General features: G+C 40.1%; 2 protein-coding genes across 3 annotated transcripts in view; one reads left to right on the top strand and one right to left on the bottom strand.

Moving 5' to 3' along the window:
- Positions 1–8,066, top strand: part of Hacd4 (3-hydroxyacyl-CoA dehydratase 4) — a 28,731-nt gene extending 20,665 nt beyond the window's left edge. The window contains exon 7 of the mRNA XM_031377826.1: positions 3,825–8,066. Within this exon, the coding sequence (XP_031233686.1) occupies positions 3,825–3,907 (83 nt within the window). The 3' untranslated portion in view covers positions 3,908–8,066. The remainder of the gene's footprint in view (positions 1–3,824) is intronic.
- Focad (focadhesin) overlaps positions 7,272–18,776 on the bottom strand; it is a 305,147-nt gene continuing 293,642 nt past the window's right edge. Inside the window, exons 40-44 of one of the 2 annotated variants that reach the window (XM_031377824.1) lie at positions 15,014–15,191; positions 12,880–12,977; positions 10,921–11,181; positions 9,237–9,312; positions 7,272–7,653 (exon numbers count right to left, since the gene is read on the bottom strand). In XM_031377824.1, the coding sequence (XP_031233684.1) occupies positions 7,580–7,653; positions 9,237–9,312; positions 10,921–11,181; positions 12,880–12,977; positions 15,014–15,191 (687 nt within the window). In that variant the 3' untranslated portion in view covers positions 7,272–7,579. The remainder of the gene's footprint in view (positions 7,654–9,236; positions 9,313–10,920; positions 11,182–12,879; positions 12,978–15,013; positions 15,192–18,776) is intronic. The other variant, XM_031377825.1, reaches the window with a different exon arrangement.

Raw genomic sequence — 18,776 nt, 5'->3', positions numbered from 1 at the left:
TATACACACACATACACATACACACACATATATATGTATAAACAATACCAAGAACAATGAACAAAAATATTTTAAAAAGAAGTATTTTGAATAAACAAAATACTTCATGCATCTCAAGGGCTAAGAAAAGCAAGAATAAACCAAATCTCAAATAATTGCATGAAGAGAAATAAAAATCAGACCAGAAATGACACATAAAATAGCAAGTGCCAAAGATCAGTGAAACAAAGTTATTTACGACAGTGAAACGACAAAAGTAGATAAAACCTTTCAGTTTGAACAACCCCCAAAAATAGAAGATCCAAAGAAATCAAGTTAGAAATATTAAAGGAGACATTATAATCTACAGCACAGAAATACAGATGATCAGTTGAAATTATTTTGAAAAACTACCTGTTAATAAGTTGGAAAATCTGGAAATAGATATAAAAACCTATCAAAATTCAACCAACAGGATATGGAAATTCAACAGAATATAGAAAAACCTGAGTAGATTAGTAGTGTGCAATAACTAATAACTAATCTCCCAGTAGAAAAGCCAGAAAGAGATGGCTTCACTGATGAATTTTGCCGAGATTTTGGAGTAACCAGAACTGCTTCTTCTTGAATTAATAGGTAATCATTTGAGCTAGCATTACCATTACCAAAACTTTATAGGAAATAAGAAGGAACTATAGAACAATGCCAGTTAACGAAGTACTAATGAATCAGAAAGATTATACACTGTAAGACGGTAGGCTTCATTCCCAGATGCAAGAATGGTTCAACCTCTACAAATCAATAAACTACCACCTGATATAAAAAGTCATGTGAGTGGGTGTAGAAAAATCACTTGATAAAGTTCAACATCCATTCATGATAAAATAGAAAAGCAAGCTATGTATAACAAGCCCACAACTAATACCATCCTGAATGTTGAGAAACAAAGTCTTTCCCTTCTTATCAGGAACAAGACAAGATGTCCACTCTCCTTGCTCTCTTTCAATGTCATCTTAACTTTAGTCAGAGCAATTAGACAAGAGAAGGAAAAGGTAGATACATAGGAAAGAATGGAGTCAAAACAACTGAGCGTGTGTGTCTGTGTATGTGTGTGTGTGTGTCGGGGGGGGATGAATAAAGACTTCACCAGAAATACTAGGAGAGAGAGACAGATAGAGGAAGGTAGGAGGACGGTGTCAACAAAAGAAGCTTTTGATGTGGGCAGCATCTAAGCTGGATGTAACATACTCCACATTCTTCTCTAATATTCTTCAGATGAAGAACTTCAAGTTCATTCAAAACAACTCTGTCTTCTTAAGACTCCACGCTACTTGGGGGTGTCTACTTAGGACTCTACTTTCTGTTCTGTTTATTTATTTAAAGCTCTTCCGCATATAACAAATTTGCTAAAGAAGAATTTATGAATGAAATCTAAGTCACAATAGCCACAAAACATACCTAGGAACAAAGTAAGGAAGTTCTGCTACAAAAAAGTACAAAACACTGATGAGAGAAATGTCAGATAATACAAGATGGGAAGACTGCCTATTTTCATGGATTGGCAGAGGTCATTAACTGTCTTTAGTGCTCCAAGTCATCTAGGGATTCTATGCATTCTTCATCAAAACACTGTTGCCATTTGAAGACTGAGATCATCTGTCAGTAGGGAAAAGTCATATTGCACAAGTATGTGGACCTGAATTTGAATCCTCAGCATCCACCAAAACTGGGCATAGCCACACACCTATAACTTGGGGGCTATTGGAAGTAGAATTGCTGGGGCTTGTTGGCTGCTCGTCCAGCTCTGGGTTCAGTGAGAGACCCTGTTTCTGTGGCATAAGGAAGAGAGTGATATAGTCAAGAGCTGAGTCTCCCTCTAGCCACTACATTTGCACACATGGGGTGTGTACCAGCAACCACATGTGCAAGTACCATAAACACATATGATTTTAAGAAAATAATTTTAATAAGAATAAAATAGCAAATGAGATGCTGTACAGAGCAGCAACACCAAACCCAATAAAATTAGTATGCAAGCCCAGAAGCTATTGAATCAAATAAAAAGAGCAAAGCTGGAGGCATAGACAACTGATTTCTAGACATAAGGCAGAGCTCAGTAGCAAGCAGTAAGATACTGCATAAAAGACACATTTACTAGTGAAACAGAATAGAGAATCCAGAAATAAGCATGCCAACAATAACAATACCCATGAGAGAAACACACAGTACTAGGAAAACAGGATATACAGAGAAGACTGACACATGATCCCAACCCTCACCATATACGACACAAACTATCAAATACCTTAATATAAGACCTGAAACTCTAAGTAACAGCAGAAGACTTCGCAATGTGGTAGAAATGATAACTCTTGAATGAGGTGCCAATAGTTCAGAGAACAAAAGCAAGAATAAATGAGATGACATCAAACAGGCACAAACCTCAAATGACAAGTGTTTTGATGGAGATTGCATCAAATCCCTAGATCACTTGGAACACTAAAGACAGTTAATGACCTCAGCCAATCCATAAAAATCGGCAGTCTTCCCTTAGTTTGTTCCTTCTACACAGCAAATAACAGAGCAAAGGAAAAATCGTACAGAGTGGGAGAGAACAGTTGCCAACTCTTCAGAAGGTATAGAGACCTCAGAAATCATTAAAGAAATAAGTAGTACAATTAGAAAATATTATTGTGATATGAATACATTTACAAAGTACACACACACACACACACAGCCAATTACTATGAAATAAATGTTCCATTTCACTAACCACCAGGGCAACAGATTCAGTGAGCTATCATTTAAGTTCAGTCAGATTGGCTGGCTATCAACCACACAACAACAAAAACAAATGCTAGTGAGGATGTGGAGAAAAAGAAACCACTGTTGTTGGGAATGCAAATCAGTGCAGCTACTCCTGCAACAGTGTGGAAGTTCCTCAAAAAAAGCCTAAAAATAGAACTACCATATGATCCAGCTGCCCCAAAGAGAAGGCAAAAGGAAGTGAAGTTAGCAGCGTATGAAAAAGAATGCACTCTTCACAATACAAAGATGCGGGGCCCAGGAAGTTGTCAACATGGATGGATAGAGAAAATATGCTGCATGCTCATACAGGGGGCATTTAGCCACAAAGAGTGAATTCCTGTCATTCCAGGACAATGAAGAGAAACAGAGGCCATATTAAGCAAGACCAGCTATCATGTTCTTGCTTATGTGTGAAAATTTCAGAACTGACATGAAAGTTGTCTAGTAATTATGTGAGGCTGGAAGCTAGCAGATGGGATATGAGATTTGATTAATGCATTTCATATGCACGTGTGGAAATATCACTAATATGTACAGTAGCACAGAAAACCTGAAATCAAAGAGTAAAAGTATTTAAAAGTAAATTAATCAGAGGTAGTGTGGGCTAATAGGAAAGTATATTTGAACAAACTTGATCAATTAAATGTTTTCCAGGAAAGTGGGGGGAAAGACTTCTATTATTTACATTTTCCTGCCTCTACCCTTCACAAATTGTCAAAATAATCATATCTGAGAGATTACAGCTCTCAAGTATAAGGATACCACATATAAATAAAGGAGGTGGGGTAGATAGTTTAGAGGTAGTGATGAAAGCTTCCAAGAAGTAGGGGGAGGGGAACCCTGCGTTGGAGTGAGTTGGTTGGAAGTTTGCTTGCACTCCTTTCTGTGTAAAGTCTGGACAGTTCATATGCTCTAATTGAGCCTTCCTTGTTAACTGTTGCTGCTCCTAGAGTTCGAACAGCCCTCTGCCTGGGTCCTAAAACCATGGATCTTTTCAGAGAAATGATTAACCAACCTTACTTCCTTTTGCACTGTAGGTATGTATTTCACCTACAGCCATCTTTATACAGAAAGAAAAGACATCCTCCGAGTTGTTTCTGTCAAACAGAAGAACATGTGAGGTACACAGGAGAGAAGATGGGTTGGTGGATTAAGCTGCAGCAAATACAACACTGGGCACCTGCTAGAGAAAAAGAACATAGAACTGGACAAAAATGTACAATGGCACCATGTTCCAAAGCTACTGTGCTTTAAGAAGAAATCCACAACAGGTGCAGCATACACTGCTTCACCAGGGCTGTGGCCTTTATACAAGTTACATTTATAATGAGTGAACTCTGAATGTTTTCCTGTAATGTTAATGACATGGAGATTCAAGGAGGAGTAAATTCCATTGACTTGAGAAACCAACTGATTAATCTGCAATCGCAACTAACAGATTTATAAGAAGGGGATGCAGCAAAATGCCCTCTTTGATTCTAAGATAACAGACTCTATAGACAAATGCTCCTGTCCTTAGAACCATGAACATTAAAATTACATATACTCAGAAAATTAAACATCTTCCTGTATCTTAGTTCAGGTTGCTGCTGTATCATGAAGTGCACTCCTACCTTATTAAACTTGGTTGTCAAAACTGTAGAAATTTATGTTTTAGGGTTTGGGAGACTTGGAAGTAGAAGAGCAAGATGCTAGCCGATTAAGTAAGATTAGTATAGGCATGAACTGTAGACTGGATCAGCCTCTCTAGCAGGAACACTGCTAGTTTGGGCTGTAGCTAATAGAGATAGAAAGACAATTAGACGTCTTAGATTTGACAGAATGCACCCTTAAGCTCTTTTGGGAGGTGATGTTGCATTACAGATTATCAGAGGTGCCTCTTCGAATGCATAGGGGCTACTTATCAGCTCTGATTTAGATGATGATGAGTTCAGCATCTTCAAACTCTTCCACCTTCCATTAATTCCAAAGCAGCTTCTCCACTTCTACGCTTTGCATACATCAGTGCTTTACCTTTTGTAACTACTCATCACTTAGTCTAATTTGTTGCAACAAAATATTATTAAATTGAGTGCTTCTAGAAATTGAGAAGCTAATAGTATTAGGATGCCAAGTGACAAGTGACTTTTGAGTGTGGGATGCAGATGGAGGCCTCCTCCCAGATCTGTTCTTGTGAACTCACTAATCTTCACAAAAGCTTCCTCTTCATCCCTACTTACTTCCCAAAGCCCCACCTCCAAGTACTTCCACTCTAAAAAAACCCTCAATATCTACTAATTCACATCATAAAATGTTATTAGTGGCCCCTTGGTTACTATGGAGTTATTATTATAACTGTTACATGATTTTAGACAATTGTATACATACCCGTATCTGTGCAAAATGTACACCTTTCCAGTGCAATCTGTGCTTAGATACTTCCGAGACACATAAAGTAGCTTTAACCCTACCTAGGTGCATGCCCAAATACTATTTGTCTTGGTAACTTGTGTTTTCAAAAGCTGTCAGGAAAAGACTTGTAACAAAACTCTCCTTTATGTAGTTAAGAACGTGGTCTAAAGAAGCAGCTTCCTATTTGACAAAGTGAAACATCCTGACTGAACAATTTACCTCTTACTTGGGGTCACAGGTAACCAGGAGGGAGGTTGTTCTTACTTCAGTGGCATAGCTTTGAGTTTAGTCTTTAGGGTTACCAATGTAGACTCTTTAGAGCACTAATAGCCAGAAAAACCACATGACTTTTCCATCCATGACTGCTCAAAACAAAGAGCTAGGAGAGAGAGGACTGAGGATGATCTTATTTCCTTCTTTTTGTAAACTTCTGTTTTCCTGTGAAGAACAGGAGGAAACACCAGGTTTGAGAAGAAACTGGACTGAAAAGACACGATAAGTCTGAAATATGAAGTCTACGCAGATTCTTCCATTCCTTGGGCATCAGCAAATGTTTGGTTGCTGATTCACAATGAGAAAATGTCCTCAGTGCCCACTTCCTCTTCACTAATCATTGTCTCCTGTGTTTCCAAGGTATACTGGAATCCAGAGGACTTTAATGCGTGCAGAAAAACCTGCTCTGTTTCAGTAGTCTCAGGCTGCCCTGTGCCAAAGGCCTGGTTTTTTTCTTAGCAGATGTACACCTTAAAGTGGGAGCCAAGATGTCTGAGGCAGTCGAAATAGATATTTTTTGCTCCATTTTAAAGCAGAAAACAATGTTCCCCATGGTACTGTTGCAAGACTTCAAACAAGTTAAGCAAAATGAAACGTCTAATGTTTTCACAATCTGATACCCAGTAGTAAATGCTAGATGGCTTTCAGTCTCTACTTGGGAGGAAATACACAATAGTGCATATGGGAAGGAGAAGAAAAGCTGGTATAAATTGCTTCTACTTTTTTTTTTCTCTTGGCTTAAACTATCTCCTCATAGTCCGACCTGTAAAGGAATTATATATTTAGAAAACAGAACTAGTAGTGCTGCTGTGACTTGGTGCGCTCTGGACATGAAGAAGACGCATGCCACCTGTAAGTAGCAGAAGTTCTGTGGTGTTTGTGAAAGCCCAGGCCTTTGTGTGTAAGACACAACACCACCTGACTTCAGTGCCCTGACTTTCCTTCCTAATGATCCCTTATATGTGTATTTATATGATTGTTTGAAGACTGGGCCCTGGTTGAAGTCACAATAATCAACAAGCACCAAAATTATAAAGCTGCCTGCGTCTCTAGCCATTACAGGAGCTGAAACTTTAGACCACTAATACTTTAAGCCTTTAGGCCACTAATATTCTGGTGATGAGGTCTTCAGTGTTATAAAAAGATTGATCTTCTGAGGAGATATTTAACCCTTTTTGCTGGTCTAACATCTTGTCATCTTTCTCCCAGGGAAACCTAGTTCAAGTTTGATTGGGGCTACCTCCTCTGTGTCCAGGACTCAGGTCAACACCTGACTTAGGCCTAACCACTGAGTATATCCCCCCTGCCAGGTACCAAATACTTATTAAAAGACCTACATGTATTCCTAGAGTCTTCCCAGTATTGATTCCACCATTCCTGTGGGGGAAAAGAACCGTTCTTTACCCTTAGTAATGGTAGCTTGTAGCCATTTTGGTAAGTAGGAGGCACAATCTCCAGAGGGAGACCACAGGATTCATCAGACCATCCACTGAGTTTCTTGGTTTGTGAACTAATAGTCTCTTTTGTGGCCATTGCTATTGTGAACTGGATAACTTTCACTTGCACTCATGACAACCCAGCACAGGAATTCTACCTGTTACTGATGAGCGTAACTTGGGTACCAGTCGATGTCACTCCTAGTGATCGGAGTGTGCCTAGCGGTTCTCTAAGTGGGTGTTTTATCAAAAAGAATAAAATTTGTCTAACTCAATGACTAGGCTTCATGGAAAGTAGATTATCATATCCTTGTCACTTGTATGGTTTGCTTTCACTGGCAAAATCTTCCCACACACGTAAAAATAAAAGTCACATTGCACAGAACTCATAAGATTATTTTACTAGAACTTAAGGGAGAGAAAATATACTCCAGTTTTCACAAAGAAAAGAAGATTTGTAAAAGTCTGTCTATATAGAAGTCATGTTCTATTTCAGTTCCAAATGCCTAGGTACCCAAGGAATGCACCATTCTCCTGGCCACACACACAGTGAGATGTCAGTATGTAGTCATCTTCTCATGACCTCCTACGGTGAGGATCACTTCTCACAGATCTCAGGTAGCAGTCCTAAAAAGCTTCTGTTTCTCTGGTCTGTCTCCTTCAGTGGAGAATGGTGCTGCTTCCTGTGACTGTCACCAACCATACGCTCTGGTCCACACAGCTTTCTTCTTAAACTCTGGGAGAACTCTCAGGGACAGCAGGGTGGCTAGGAGGACAAGAACACAGGACAGAGTGATGCACTTGACAGAGCTGTGCTGTGTCTGAAAAGATCATTTGGATCAAAAAGGTGTCAAAACAGTAAATAGGAGATTTTGCAGAACTACTGATGTTTGGCCTGCTAGTGATAATTGTTTCTTAATGTCATTACTATTTACATGAAATGCTGCCTCTGTAACAATTTACTTTAAATTTGTGTTCTTTTATACATGAACTGGTTTATCTCCATTAAATGTTTAATTAAAGAGAAGTCCTCACACCTATAAGAAGGCTGAGTTCTTGTGTTCAATGAAGCAAGTGTACTCACACTAAATTTTACCTGGACATTTATCTGTAATGTATGTATTTCCCATTGTGTTATGGGTTCCAAGGAACAATTAAAAGTAGAGAAATTCTGATTAACACTGTTTGGTAATTACTACATATTTCTTATCTTACTCTAGAAAATATATTCATATGTTATGTAAAATAAAAGAATGTGAAGGAATGCAGGGAACCCAGGTCATTCTAGTAATACAATGACTGGTTCCTTAAACCAAGTGATTGTTTTCTTTACTGATACTAGTTGGTAGCCTTGTAAGTGAAGATAGCATATGTTTGCAGCCATCACTGGTCTAAGCTCCCTAGGAATGGACAAGTCAACAGGCCTGACTCACAGTGAAGCTCTGTGCTGCACTGGAATCACACTGAGGCCCTGGCCCTCATCTACGTGCTTTCCACAGGCCCGGAATTCCTGCCTGTGTAGTAATAAAAAATATTATATCCCCTTTACTGTAAAATATGGGTCATGCTATGGCTCCAAGCTGGGTAAAGCACCACAGGGTAGGCCATGGGAAGGGCACTTCTCAGTGTAATGTCTTGTGGCATGCAAAGGACATCAGCAGGGGCTGCTGGCTCCAGAACTTCACGTCCCAAGACACAGGTGACAGGTATGAGTCATCTCAGGTCATGAGGCCAATGGCCAAATCACATCTCATAGCTGAGCTTAGAACTCTACAAAACTTTCAGAAAAATCTTCCACATTTGGAGTTTGGCACAGTCATACCGTGCCAGTATGTGGAGAAGTGCCGGACTGAAAGTGCTTGGTAGCTCGGTCAACACTTAGTTCCCTTCTCAAAATACTGAGCAGCAGCAACTGTTACTAGAAGTTTGGGTAGGTGTTATAGGATTTACAAATAATGTTACAACATAAAAGGTGAAATGAGAACTCTCTGTGTATTTCCCAGTTGTTTCACATTACAAATATTTTACAAGAGTCCTCATGTACAGGATAAAGACAAACTTATGGATATCATCAAAACTGTCTCTGGAACTCTGGATCTCTGTTGACTGTATTTAAACTTTTCCGAATTTTTGCAAAATTTGATTATTTTACGATTATAAGGATATTTAATACCACTTATTTTTTAAAAAAAGTTAATTTTAATGGCATTGGTCCTCCTTTTTGCCCCATTTTTCTGACTCAAAATGCTATAGTAAGGACATTTTCTTGAGACCATGTGCCCAATGGTGCTCTTCCATTTCATCACAAGTAGTTTTACCTCATGTGGGGCATAAAACATGAAATAATACCTTTCAAAAGATCCTTGGACTTTGCTGCAAAGGCTTCATTAGGAATTTCCATGATGTTAAATAGCCAGTCAATGAACTAGGGTGAAAAAGAAGATTGTCAGTTAAGTAAATCCCACCATCAGCATGAGAGCAGACATTCTCTTGGGCTTGCATACATAAGAATAAGTGCAACGGTCTTGAAGCATTTCCTGTAGAAGCTGGAGAAGTAGAAATGGCATGGAAAACAGGAATAACATGAGGGTGGAGGTGGTGCAGAGATGAGACAGGGATGATAGATACAACTCTGATCAAGAGGCCTCAAGTCCTAACCCACTTTCTGTACGGAGATATACTAAAGCCTTGTGTAGAAAGCATATGGTAGACATGGGCCCACAGGACTCCTGTTTATCATGAACATTATCTCTAGTCACTCTGATATGCTCAGACAGGTTAAGTGACCTGAGCCAAGTCAACTTCCTTTGAATAATAGCAGAGTCAAGATTTGAAAGGAGCTATGTATGCCTGCAAAGTGATTTTCTTTGCATCATACCATCTCCAACTGGTTCCATATACATTTTGGCCAAGAAACACGGGTTCATAAATTTTCCTTCCTTGTTTTATAGCTTACTAGCAAATAGTCACTACAAATACACAATCAATTTAAGACGTCTATCCTGTATTCAAGGTGAACAGTGTACCAGTGTGGAAGTAACAGAGGAGACCACGTTTATTTTGGTTAAAAGCAGAACATACAATGCAAAGCTTGGGGTAGCCTCCTACCACTTACCTGACGTAACAGAGAAAGGCCTTTCAGCTGAGACACTCAGTGGGGTTAGGCGTAGCTAAGCCAGGTTTATGGGTCAGAAATGTTTTTAAGGTTTAATTTTCACATTTCAAAAGTAAGTGGCAAATTATTAGTTTAGAGCTTTCAACATCATAAAAATACAGTTGATTCAAATAGGATTCAGAAAAGAACCTTCCAATCAGCTGTATTAGAGACAGGACAGGGCCAGAGAAAGCCAAGTAAAGGCGACGGTGCTTTTACGTGTTCTGCCGAGAGTCTGCACACGTGAGGTCTAACCCTGAAGGTGCTGCTTAGGATATGGGCTTTCCTGATGTCAGGGCTGAGGACACTGGGCTTTAACCAAACCCTGTCTGGGATCTACAACAGGCCAGCTATGGCAAGTACACATAGTGAGACAGAATAAAGCAGACGGAACCTTTACTATGTCACAGCGCTACAGCTACTCTAGAGCCATACTTCCCCTGGAATGTTCTCTGAAGCACCCTTGCAGATGAGCCCATGCCCCTTTCTTACTTCTCACCTTGTACCCCACATAGCATACATACCATGGCGAATCTTGAGTTTGTCTGCCTAGGTGTCCTGACGTCCAGGATTGGAGGTAAAATGCATCCTTTCCACCCAGGTTCAAGAGCACACGTGCACTCAATAAATGGATGGAGATACACGCTTTCTCTCTAGCTGCCCCCTCACCATAAACCAGTTGTTGCTGCTGTCAGTTGTCTAGATCTTGGTCTGGCCTCTGCCTCTATTACAGGGCATGCAAGTGTGATTTGGGGATGAGTATGAAGGCCCTTGGTGTTATCCAAGCTTCATCTAACTCCTAGTTCCTCATACAGCAGCCACTGCTGGACACAAAAGCCCAGCTGTCCAGCTAATAAGCAGATGGCTGCCACCCCTCACCTTCTGGGTCTGTTTCCTCCATGGGTCTTTTTGTAGCAGCAGTAGCATGCTACTGGGGAGCTGAGTGAGAACCTCTTGCACAGTGACTCTATGCATCAGACTCCTGCCAAGCAAGGCTGCTGTTGGCTGCTGTTGGCCACTAGGGCTGTTCTCCTGGTGCCATGGCAACCAACTGGCACTGAGGCCAAGGAGAAGGGGAGCCTCATGGTCTGCCCATGCCACCACTGCAGCTGCAAATATCAGCATCAAGAAGTCCAAAGCCTGTTAGGAAAATTGGAGCAACGTGAGAACATATGTTTTATTCAAAGTTACACAAGTTCACAAACACAGCCTCTATCATGATGCAAGGCCATCTCCCCTTTCTCCCACTACTCCTGCTGCCCCAGAAGAGGAACTGCACTGAACAGCAAACTTAGTTTCCATGCCAACTGAAGAGCTTATCTGGGCTTCAGAAGGTTCCTGATTTTTCCTTATGTGAGGGAAGACCCAACAGTTCCACATTATTCCTCCAACATTTTGAGAGAAATGTAATTTATCCTTAATCATACCAATATCTGAATACTTCCCCATTTTTGGTAAGATTTTTTTAAAGATAAATTTTTTAAAAAAGATTTTTAAAAAGATAAATAAACTAAGGAAGTTATTATATGAACAAAACTTTTAAAAAATATGAAACATTTTAAACAAAAAGTTTATCTTTAGACATTAAAAAAAACTGCCCATAATCCAACTTTCAGACTACATTAGACAATTGTAAAAAATTTAGACATGATAATGGGGACACTTCCAAGGTGCTGAATTACTGTGATTTCAGTTATATTTTTTCCAGCCAATTTGCATGATAAGTGTTTTGAGATTTTTGGGGGTTGCATAAGAAAACAGAAAGTTAATAAAAGCTCAGGAAATCAGAAAGAAAGAGCAAAGACTATATTAGTTTAAAAAAGAAGTTGTTTAAAAAAAAAATACTCTCAGTCTCTTAAGATCCTAACTGATGAATTAAAATTTTAATAACTCCAAAAAGACACACAACTCTTCAGATAAATGGTTCAGAATTCCAAAGAACATATCAGGTTATGCAAATTTTAACCTAACTGGGAAGAATGCCAAAACAGAAAAGTAAGAAAAAAGAATGGGATAGAGCTATGCTTCTACTATTGTATTGTTTATATTGGTTTTTACAATCACCCAGTACTAGAGACCTTTTCTTTGGGATGTTATAGGTCACATTTTAGATCTGATGGAAACCTTCACATGTTGTATGCAGGTGTTGGCACACATAGATCTTCTGCATATAATTGCATATAATTCATGAATCTCTTCATCCTAGGCATTTTTAGTCATATGAGCCAGAGAAGCCAGAGATCTGAACCTGGCATCCTACACACATTATGAGGACTCTGGGGTTCTCTCTATAACTGCCATTCTTTGAGTCCTTTGCAACAAAGAACATGTTTTGCTAAAAAATATTTCTCTAATGACAGTCTTGGCATCTCAAGAAACATGATAATAGTCATTATTTCCTTATAGCATCAGAGTTATTTCCAGTGTTTCTCAAAATGAAAGGAAGAAAAGTTGTGAGAGTGTGTTTGATTTGGGGTCTTGGATGACCCCAAGGGCCATGGCTTCCAGGCTTAGCCCCCAGGCTGATGCTATGGCAAAGTAGTAGACCATACAGCTGGTAGTGGGTAGTAGGAGCTCTTTGGGATGTGGGCAGGGAGCATGCTGTGAAAAGAACTATGGGTCTTAGATCAGGCCCAGCAATGCACTCTCTCCATGATGCATCACTTCACCACATGTCCAGAGCTGTGGGATCAGTGGACCCTGGGCTAGAACCTCAAACTGCGAGCCAGATGAGTATTTCCCTTTGTAAGCTGAAGGACTCCAGTGTTTGCTACAGCAGTGGAAAGCTGATATATGTTTTACATTTTAAGTAAAGTTCGCTGCTTCTCTAGATCGTACCTCATCAGGAGCCACATTCTCAGTAGATGCTGACTGGTAAGCAATGTTTCTTATATAACCCATCAGTTCCAAGAGCCACTCCAGTCTCTTTAGCACGCCTGAAACAAAACAAGCATTTACTTATCACGGATTAGCAATAATTATCACAACCGAGGCAGGACACATGGTCAGAGGTCCCTGGACAGCTTTAAGATGCAGTTCTGGAAATGTCCCTGCACAGGCTAAAGTTATCCTACTCACATCAGGAAACTATTTTAGCCTTTTTGTTTAAGTGAATCCTCCCTCAAGTCTCTTTGCCCAGTAGTGACAGAACACATTTATTGAAGTTTTTCCTCTGAAAACTGAACTTGCCAAGAGAAATCTGGAATGTAACTAGGCAATAATGTTGAATCTCCGGTAGTTAGCTGTTTTAGAGTCCTCCTGTGCTTTTTTCCTATTCTCAATACACCAGAGTAATCAGAAGTCTTTCATGAAGACATGAAAATAGAAACACCAACCAGCCACCACAGGGTAACTGGAGAACAAATGTCAGTATAGAGATTGTGAAATAGGATTTTAAAAAAATTATTTCATGTACGTTCATATTCTGATTGCACATGTGTCTGTGGGAGGGTGTCAGATCCTCTGGATCAGGAGTTACAGACAGTTGTGAGCTGCCATGTAAGTCTGGAAATTGAACCTTGGTCCTCTGGAAGAGCAGCCACTATTCTTATCCACTGAGCCATCAGTCCAGCCCTCCTCTTTTTAAATGAGGGGTTCCAGTACAGGAAAAACTACTTAGGAACATCCTAAGAATTTAATAAGAGGAAATGGAGAAGCACTTTTGTAAGTAGGCTCATCAGAACCAAAATAACATCTGACATATCTAGTTTATTCTAAGTATCTTTATCAAAAACTGGAAACAGCTACTAAATTTGTTCGCAATGAACATATTTTTACTTTAGAATGAAAACTTAAGAATTTTGGGCTGGTGATACAGCCCAGCAGATGAAGATGCCTGGCACAAGAGCCTGATGACCTGAGTTTGATATGTGAAATCCACAGTTAAAGAGAGAGCCACATTCCCAAAGTTGTCTTCTAATTTCTACGTATATACCATAGCACATGTATACCCACAGTCAGTCACATGGACACAGACACACACAGATACACAGATGGACAGACAGACAGACACACATACCCCAATACATAAAATTTATTTATTTAAATAAAATAAAATTACATTTCTCATCACAAGGCCACTTTTTTCTTCAGTGCTAGGCACTAAGGGAGATATAAGCAAACTGCTCAATTTCAACATATCAGGCGATCTAGTAAACACACAGCCAAGAGCAAGTTCTCTCTTCAAGGGGCCATTACAGTTCAATGTCTAAAATGCTCTGTAAGCAAAACATACCAGGTATGGCAATGCATAATTAACTTAATCCTAACACTTGGGAGGGAAAGGCAGAGAGACCTCTTTGAGTTTAAGGCCAGCCTGGTCTACATACCTGTCTTCCCACAAACAAACAAACAAACAAACACCTGAGAAGTTTTCTCACACAGATTATTTAATTTTATTTGTTTTCCTTAATTAATTGGCCACCCACAAACCATTTTCTTTCTATTATCAGGAGAATCAATTTCCATCTTGTGTGTTTGGAAAACTAATGTAAAATTGACAGAAGTAACCTAGTGTTGTATCCATGAGGGTCTAGATCAGTGGTTTTCACTCTTCCTATTGCTGCATGTGACTCCTAATATAGTTCCTCATGTTCTGAAGACCGCCCAACCATAAAATCATTTTCAGTGCTACTTTATAACTTTAATTTTATTGTTATAAACCACAATGTAAATATCTGGTATGCAACATATCATATATGTGACTCCTGTGAGAAGGTTATCCTTCAAAGAGTTTGTGACCTACAGGTTGAGAACCATTGGTAGACCAGCGGAACAAAGATAATATGAAAATCATTGAAAATAACTCGTTCTTCTGTCCAAAAATGGATGGTGTGAACTACAGCCTATCATCCTTCAAAATCACTATTCATCATCAGTAAGGCCAGACCTTTGTCAGCAAACAAGCTAGCTTTGAAGGTGAGGTGACACATGAAGTTGAAGAGCTACAGCAGGCAAATGTTTCTGTGCTCACCTGTGTTGGCATGGTTGACAATGCGTGCCTGGTATAAGCTGTGCAGGATCATCCAGGCTAGAGTCTCCTTCTCAGGATGCTGTGCAGCAGCAGTGAGCAGATCAGTCAGGCTCATCAATGGAAGTCGTCCTTGAGAGACTAAGTACAACTTGACAAAGGCAGCCTTTTCTATGTTGTCCTGAGGGGAGGGAAAAGCCAGTTGTTCAGTCATTAGTAAGTTAATGAAACGTCAACAAAACCTCAAGGCAAAGAAACTCAGAAGGGTGAGCTTGACACTTTTCCCCAAACATTAGAGCTGTTCCCTTCATGTAGCACAGAGCCTGGGTGCCTGCGTTACACTGAAATGCACATACAACACAAGGCTGCAGTGCTGCATTTTACTCCTATGGAAACTATGAATGTGTTTGGAGGTTAGGAAGTAACTATACGGAGTAATAGCACAATACATACTATACTTAGTACATTCCAAACACCAGTTAAAGGGGTCTATTCACTCCATTTGTCTCTACTCAGAAACTAGGCCATAAGCTATCTGCTTCAGCAGCCGACCCCTAAAGTCCAGGAACAATAAAATCCCCCACCAAAGAAGCAATCTGAAGATAGCCACATTAATAGGAGATATCTGAACTCAGGATAGGCCATCTGTGCTGGTCAGCTCATCTGGTGGTTAATCATTCATGATGCAGGAATGCACCCCATCTAGGGCATCCTGGCACTCACCAATGAGGTTTTAGATTACCTACTCCTAACATAATAGCCAATCAAAATTGTATTAACGTCAGAGCTTTGGCCTCTACCAATCATATTAGAGATGACCTAATCCTTCTAGAGAGTTCCCCTGGTTCCCTATGAGAAGGCCTGCAATGCCTTTGTCTGGGGTCATTGTGATTTTGTTGCAGTGGTGACCCCAGCATGCTGGTTGTTTCTGCAGAATAAATGCTCTTTGTTCTTGCATACTATTTGAGTTTGGGGTTTTCCTTCAGTGATTCTTGAACCCTAACATTTGGGGGCTCATGTGGGATTGCTGGGGTTCCAACTTGATAGTAGAGCATTTTAGGGGAGCAATTTACTTCCACCGATCAGTGAGTTGGGGCACACCTCTGTGTGCTGTGTATCTTTGTCTTACTCTGAGTCATCCTTTGTCTTGTTAGGTATGGGGTGAATTTCTTTCATTTTGTTTGCACCCTGGAAGCCAAGGAGGCAGGGTGGATACTCCAATAACTTCCTCCTGGCCAGGAGGTTCTGAGGATGCTCCAGACCCTCTTCAGTTGGAGGTGGAGAGCTCCAGTCTGACCCTGGTCTTTGTAGTGGAAGCTGACAGATTGTTTCTGGCCAGCAGAGCCTGTTCTTGGGTCAGGCCACCTCCTCTGGACTTCCTTAAGCTGGAGTCAGAGAGTACCAGTCTGACACAGGTTTTGGTAGAGACTGGCAGGACACTCCTGCTTGGTAGAGCCCATTCTTACGGTAGGCCACCATCAGCTTCATTTCAGTTTCTTTTCTGGACCCCTGTAGACTTGTTCTTATGGTTTTGTGTTTGTGTTTTACTTGTTCTTCTTATTTTTCTTGAGAAAAAAACATGGGGCAAACAACCAACTCTACCCCACTGGAACTAGTCCAGTCATATTCCAAGGATTTCAAATGCCTGGCGGAGAGTTGGGACCCAACTGTATGGTCAGCCTTCAATGTGGGATGGCCCCAAAGAGGCACTTTTCACCTTCTTACTATCTACTTGGTTAAAGGTTTTGTGTATGGAAACCCTGGATACTCTGGTCCCATATTTCACAGTCTGGCAGCATCTGGTGGAGAGCCCCCTCCTTGGATGAGACCTTTCCTACCTCCCACTCCAGGTGATTTTGCAGGTTAAGGAAACAGAGCTACTAAATACAAAACAAACAAAAAGACTTTATATATTCATGTTCATTTAAGAAAATACTAGTAGTGATGCATTATTTTTAAGTATACAGCTAATATGTTTGGAGTTATTTAAAAGTTATATTGAGAAAAATGTATTTTCACTATTACTGTAGATGAGAATCTACATAAGACTGTTAAATTGATTGTTGTTTTATAACAAACAACTTTTATAATACTTATTTTTGTTGTTATAATATTTTATAAATTTTAAGGAATATGACAAAAAAGATATTGTAGGTATTGAAGGGGGGGTCTATGGGAAGAGCAGTGGTACAAAAGGGGAACAAGAATGTGATTCAATTCTATTTACTTAAAATATGTTTTTAAATGTTAACAAATTCAGATAAATTGAAATCATATAACTTTTCTCATAATGCAATAAAAGTTAAAAAAAATATATAGATTTCTGTGCCCCATGATTTCAGACAGGCCTTGAGAGTTCCCCTTTCTTTTTCTTTTCTTTTTTTTTATTAGATGTTTTCTTTATTTAAAATATTTCCTTTCCCAGGTTCCCCTCCAAATAAAATAAAATAAAATAAAATAAAATAAAATAAAAAAACAAAAACTAAAACAAACCCGTTCCCTTTCTCCCTCCCCGTGTTCACCAACCCAAGCCCTCCTGCTTCCTGGCCCTGGCATTCCCCTACACTGGGGCATAGAACCTTCACAGGGCCAAGGGCTTCTCCTGTCACTGACGACCGACGTGGCCATCCTGTTATACATACGCTGCTGGAGCCATTAGTCCCACCATGTGTACTCTTTGGTTGGTGTTTTAGTCCCTGGGAGCTCTGAGGCTACTAGTTAGTTCATATTGTTGTTTGTCCTAAGGGGCTGCAAACCCTTCTGCTCCTTGGGTCCTTTCTCTAGCTTCTTAACTGGGGACTGTACTCAGTCCAATGGGTGGCTGTGAGCCTCTACTTCTGTATTAGTTAGGTACTGTCAGAGCCTCTCAGGAGACAGCTATCTCAGGCTCCTGTCATCCAGCACTTGCTGGCATCCCCAATAGTGTCTGGATTTGAAGACTGAATATGGGAAAGATTCCCAGGTGGGTCAATCTCTGGATTGTCCTTCCTTTAGTCTCTGCTCCATAGTTTGCCTCTGCAACTTCTTCCATGGATATTTTGTTCCCCCTTTTAAGAAGGAATGAAGTATCCACACTTTGGTCTTCCTTCTTCTTGAGTTTCTGTGGTTTGTGGTTTGTACTTTGTGTATTCTGATCTTCTGGGCTAATACTTATCAGAGAGTGCATACCATGTGTGTTCTTTTGTGATTAGGTTACCTCACTCAGGATGATATTCTCCAGATCCATCCATTTCCCCCAGAATTTCATAAATTCATTGTTTTTAATAGCTGAGCAGTTGGGCTGGCGAGATGGCTCAGTGGATAACAGCACTGACTGCTCTTCAGAAGGTCCTGAGTTCAAATCCCAGCAACCACATAGTGGCTCACAACCACCTGCAATGAGACCTGACCCCTTCTGGGGCATCTGAAGTCAGCTACAGTGTACTTATGAATAACAAAAAAATAAATCTTTAAAAAAAATAGCTGAGTAGTACTCCATTGTGTAGAAAAGTACCACATTTTCTATATCCATTCCTCTGTTGAGGGACATCTGGGTTGTTTCCAGTTTCTGGCTATTATAAATAAGGCTGCTATGAACATGGTGGAGCATGTGTCCTTATTACATGTTGGAGCATCTTCTGGGTATATGCCCAGGAGTGGTATAGCTGGGTCCTCCGGTAATACTACGGCCAATTTCCGGAAGAACTGCCAAACTGATCTCCAGAATGGTTGTACCAGCTTGCAATCCCACCAGCAATGAAGGAGTGTTCCTCTTTCTCCACAACCT

Source organism: Mastomys coucha, unplaced genomic scaffold (assembly GCF_008632895.1).
Source record: "Mastomys coucha isolate ucsf_1 unplaced genomic scaffold, UCSF_Mcou_1 pScaffold18, whole genome shotgun sequence".
Classification (NCBI taxonomy): Eukaryota; Metazoa; Chordata; class Mammalia; order Rodentia; family Muridae; genus Mastomys; species Mastomys coucha.
The sequence above is the reverse complement of the archived record's forward strand: the minus strand, read 5'-3'. Positions and strand labels throughout refer to the sequence as shown.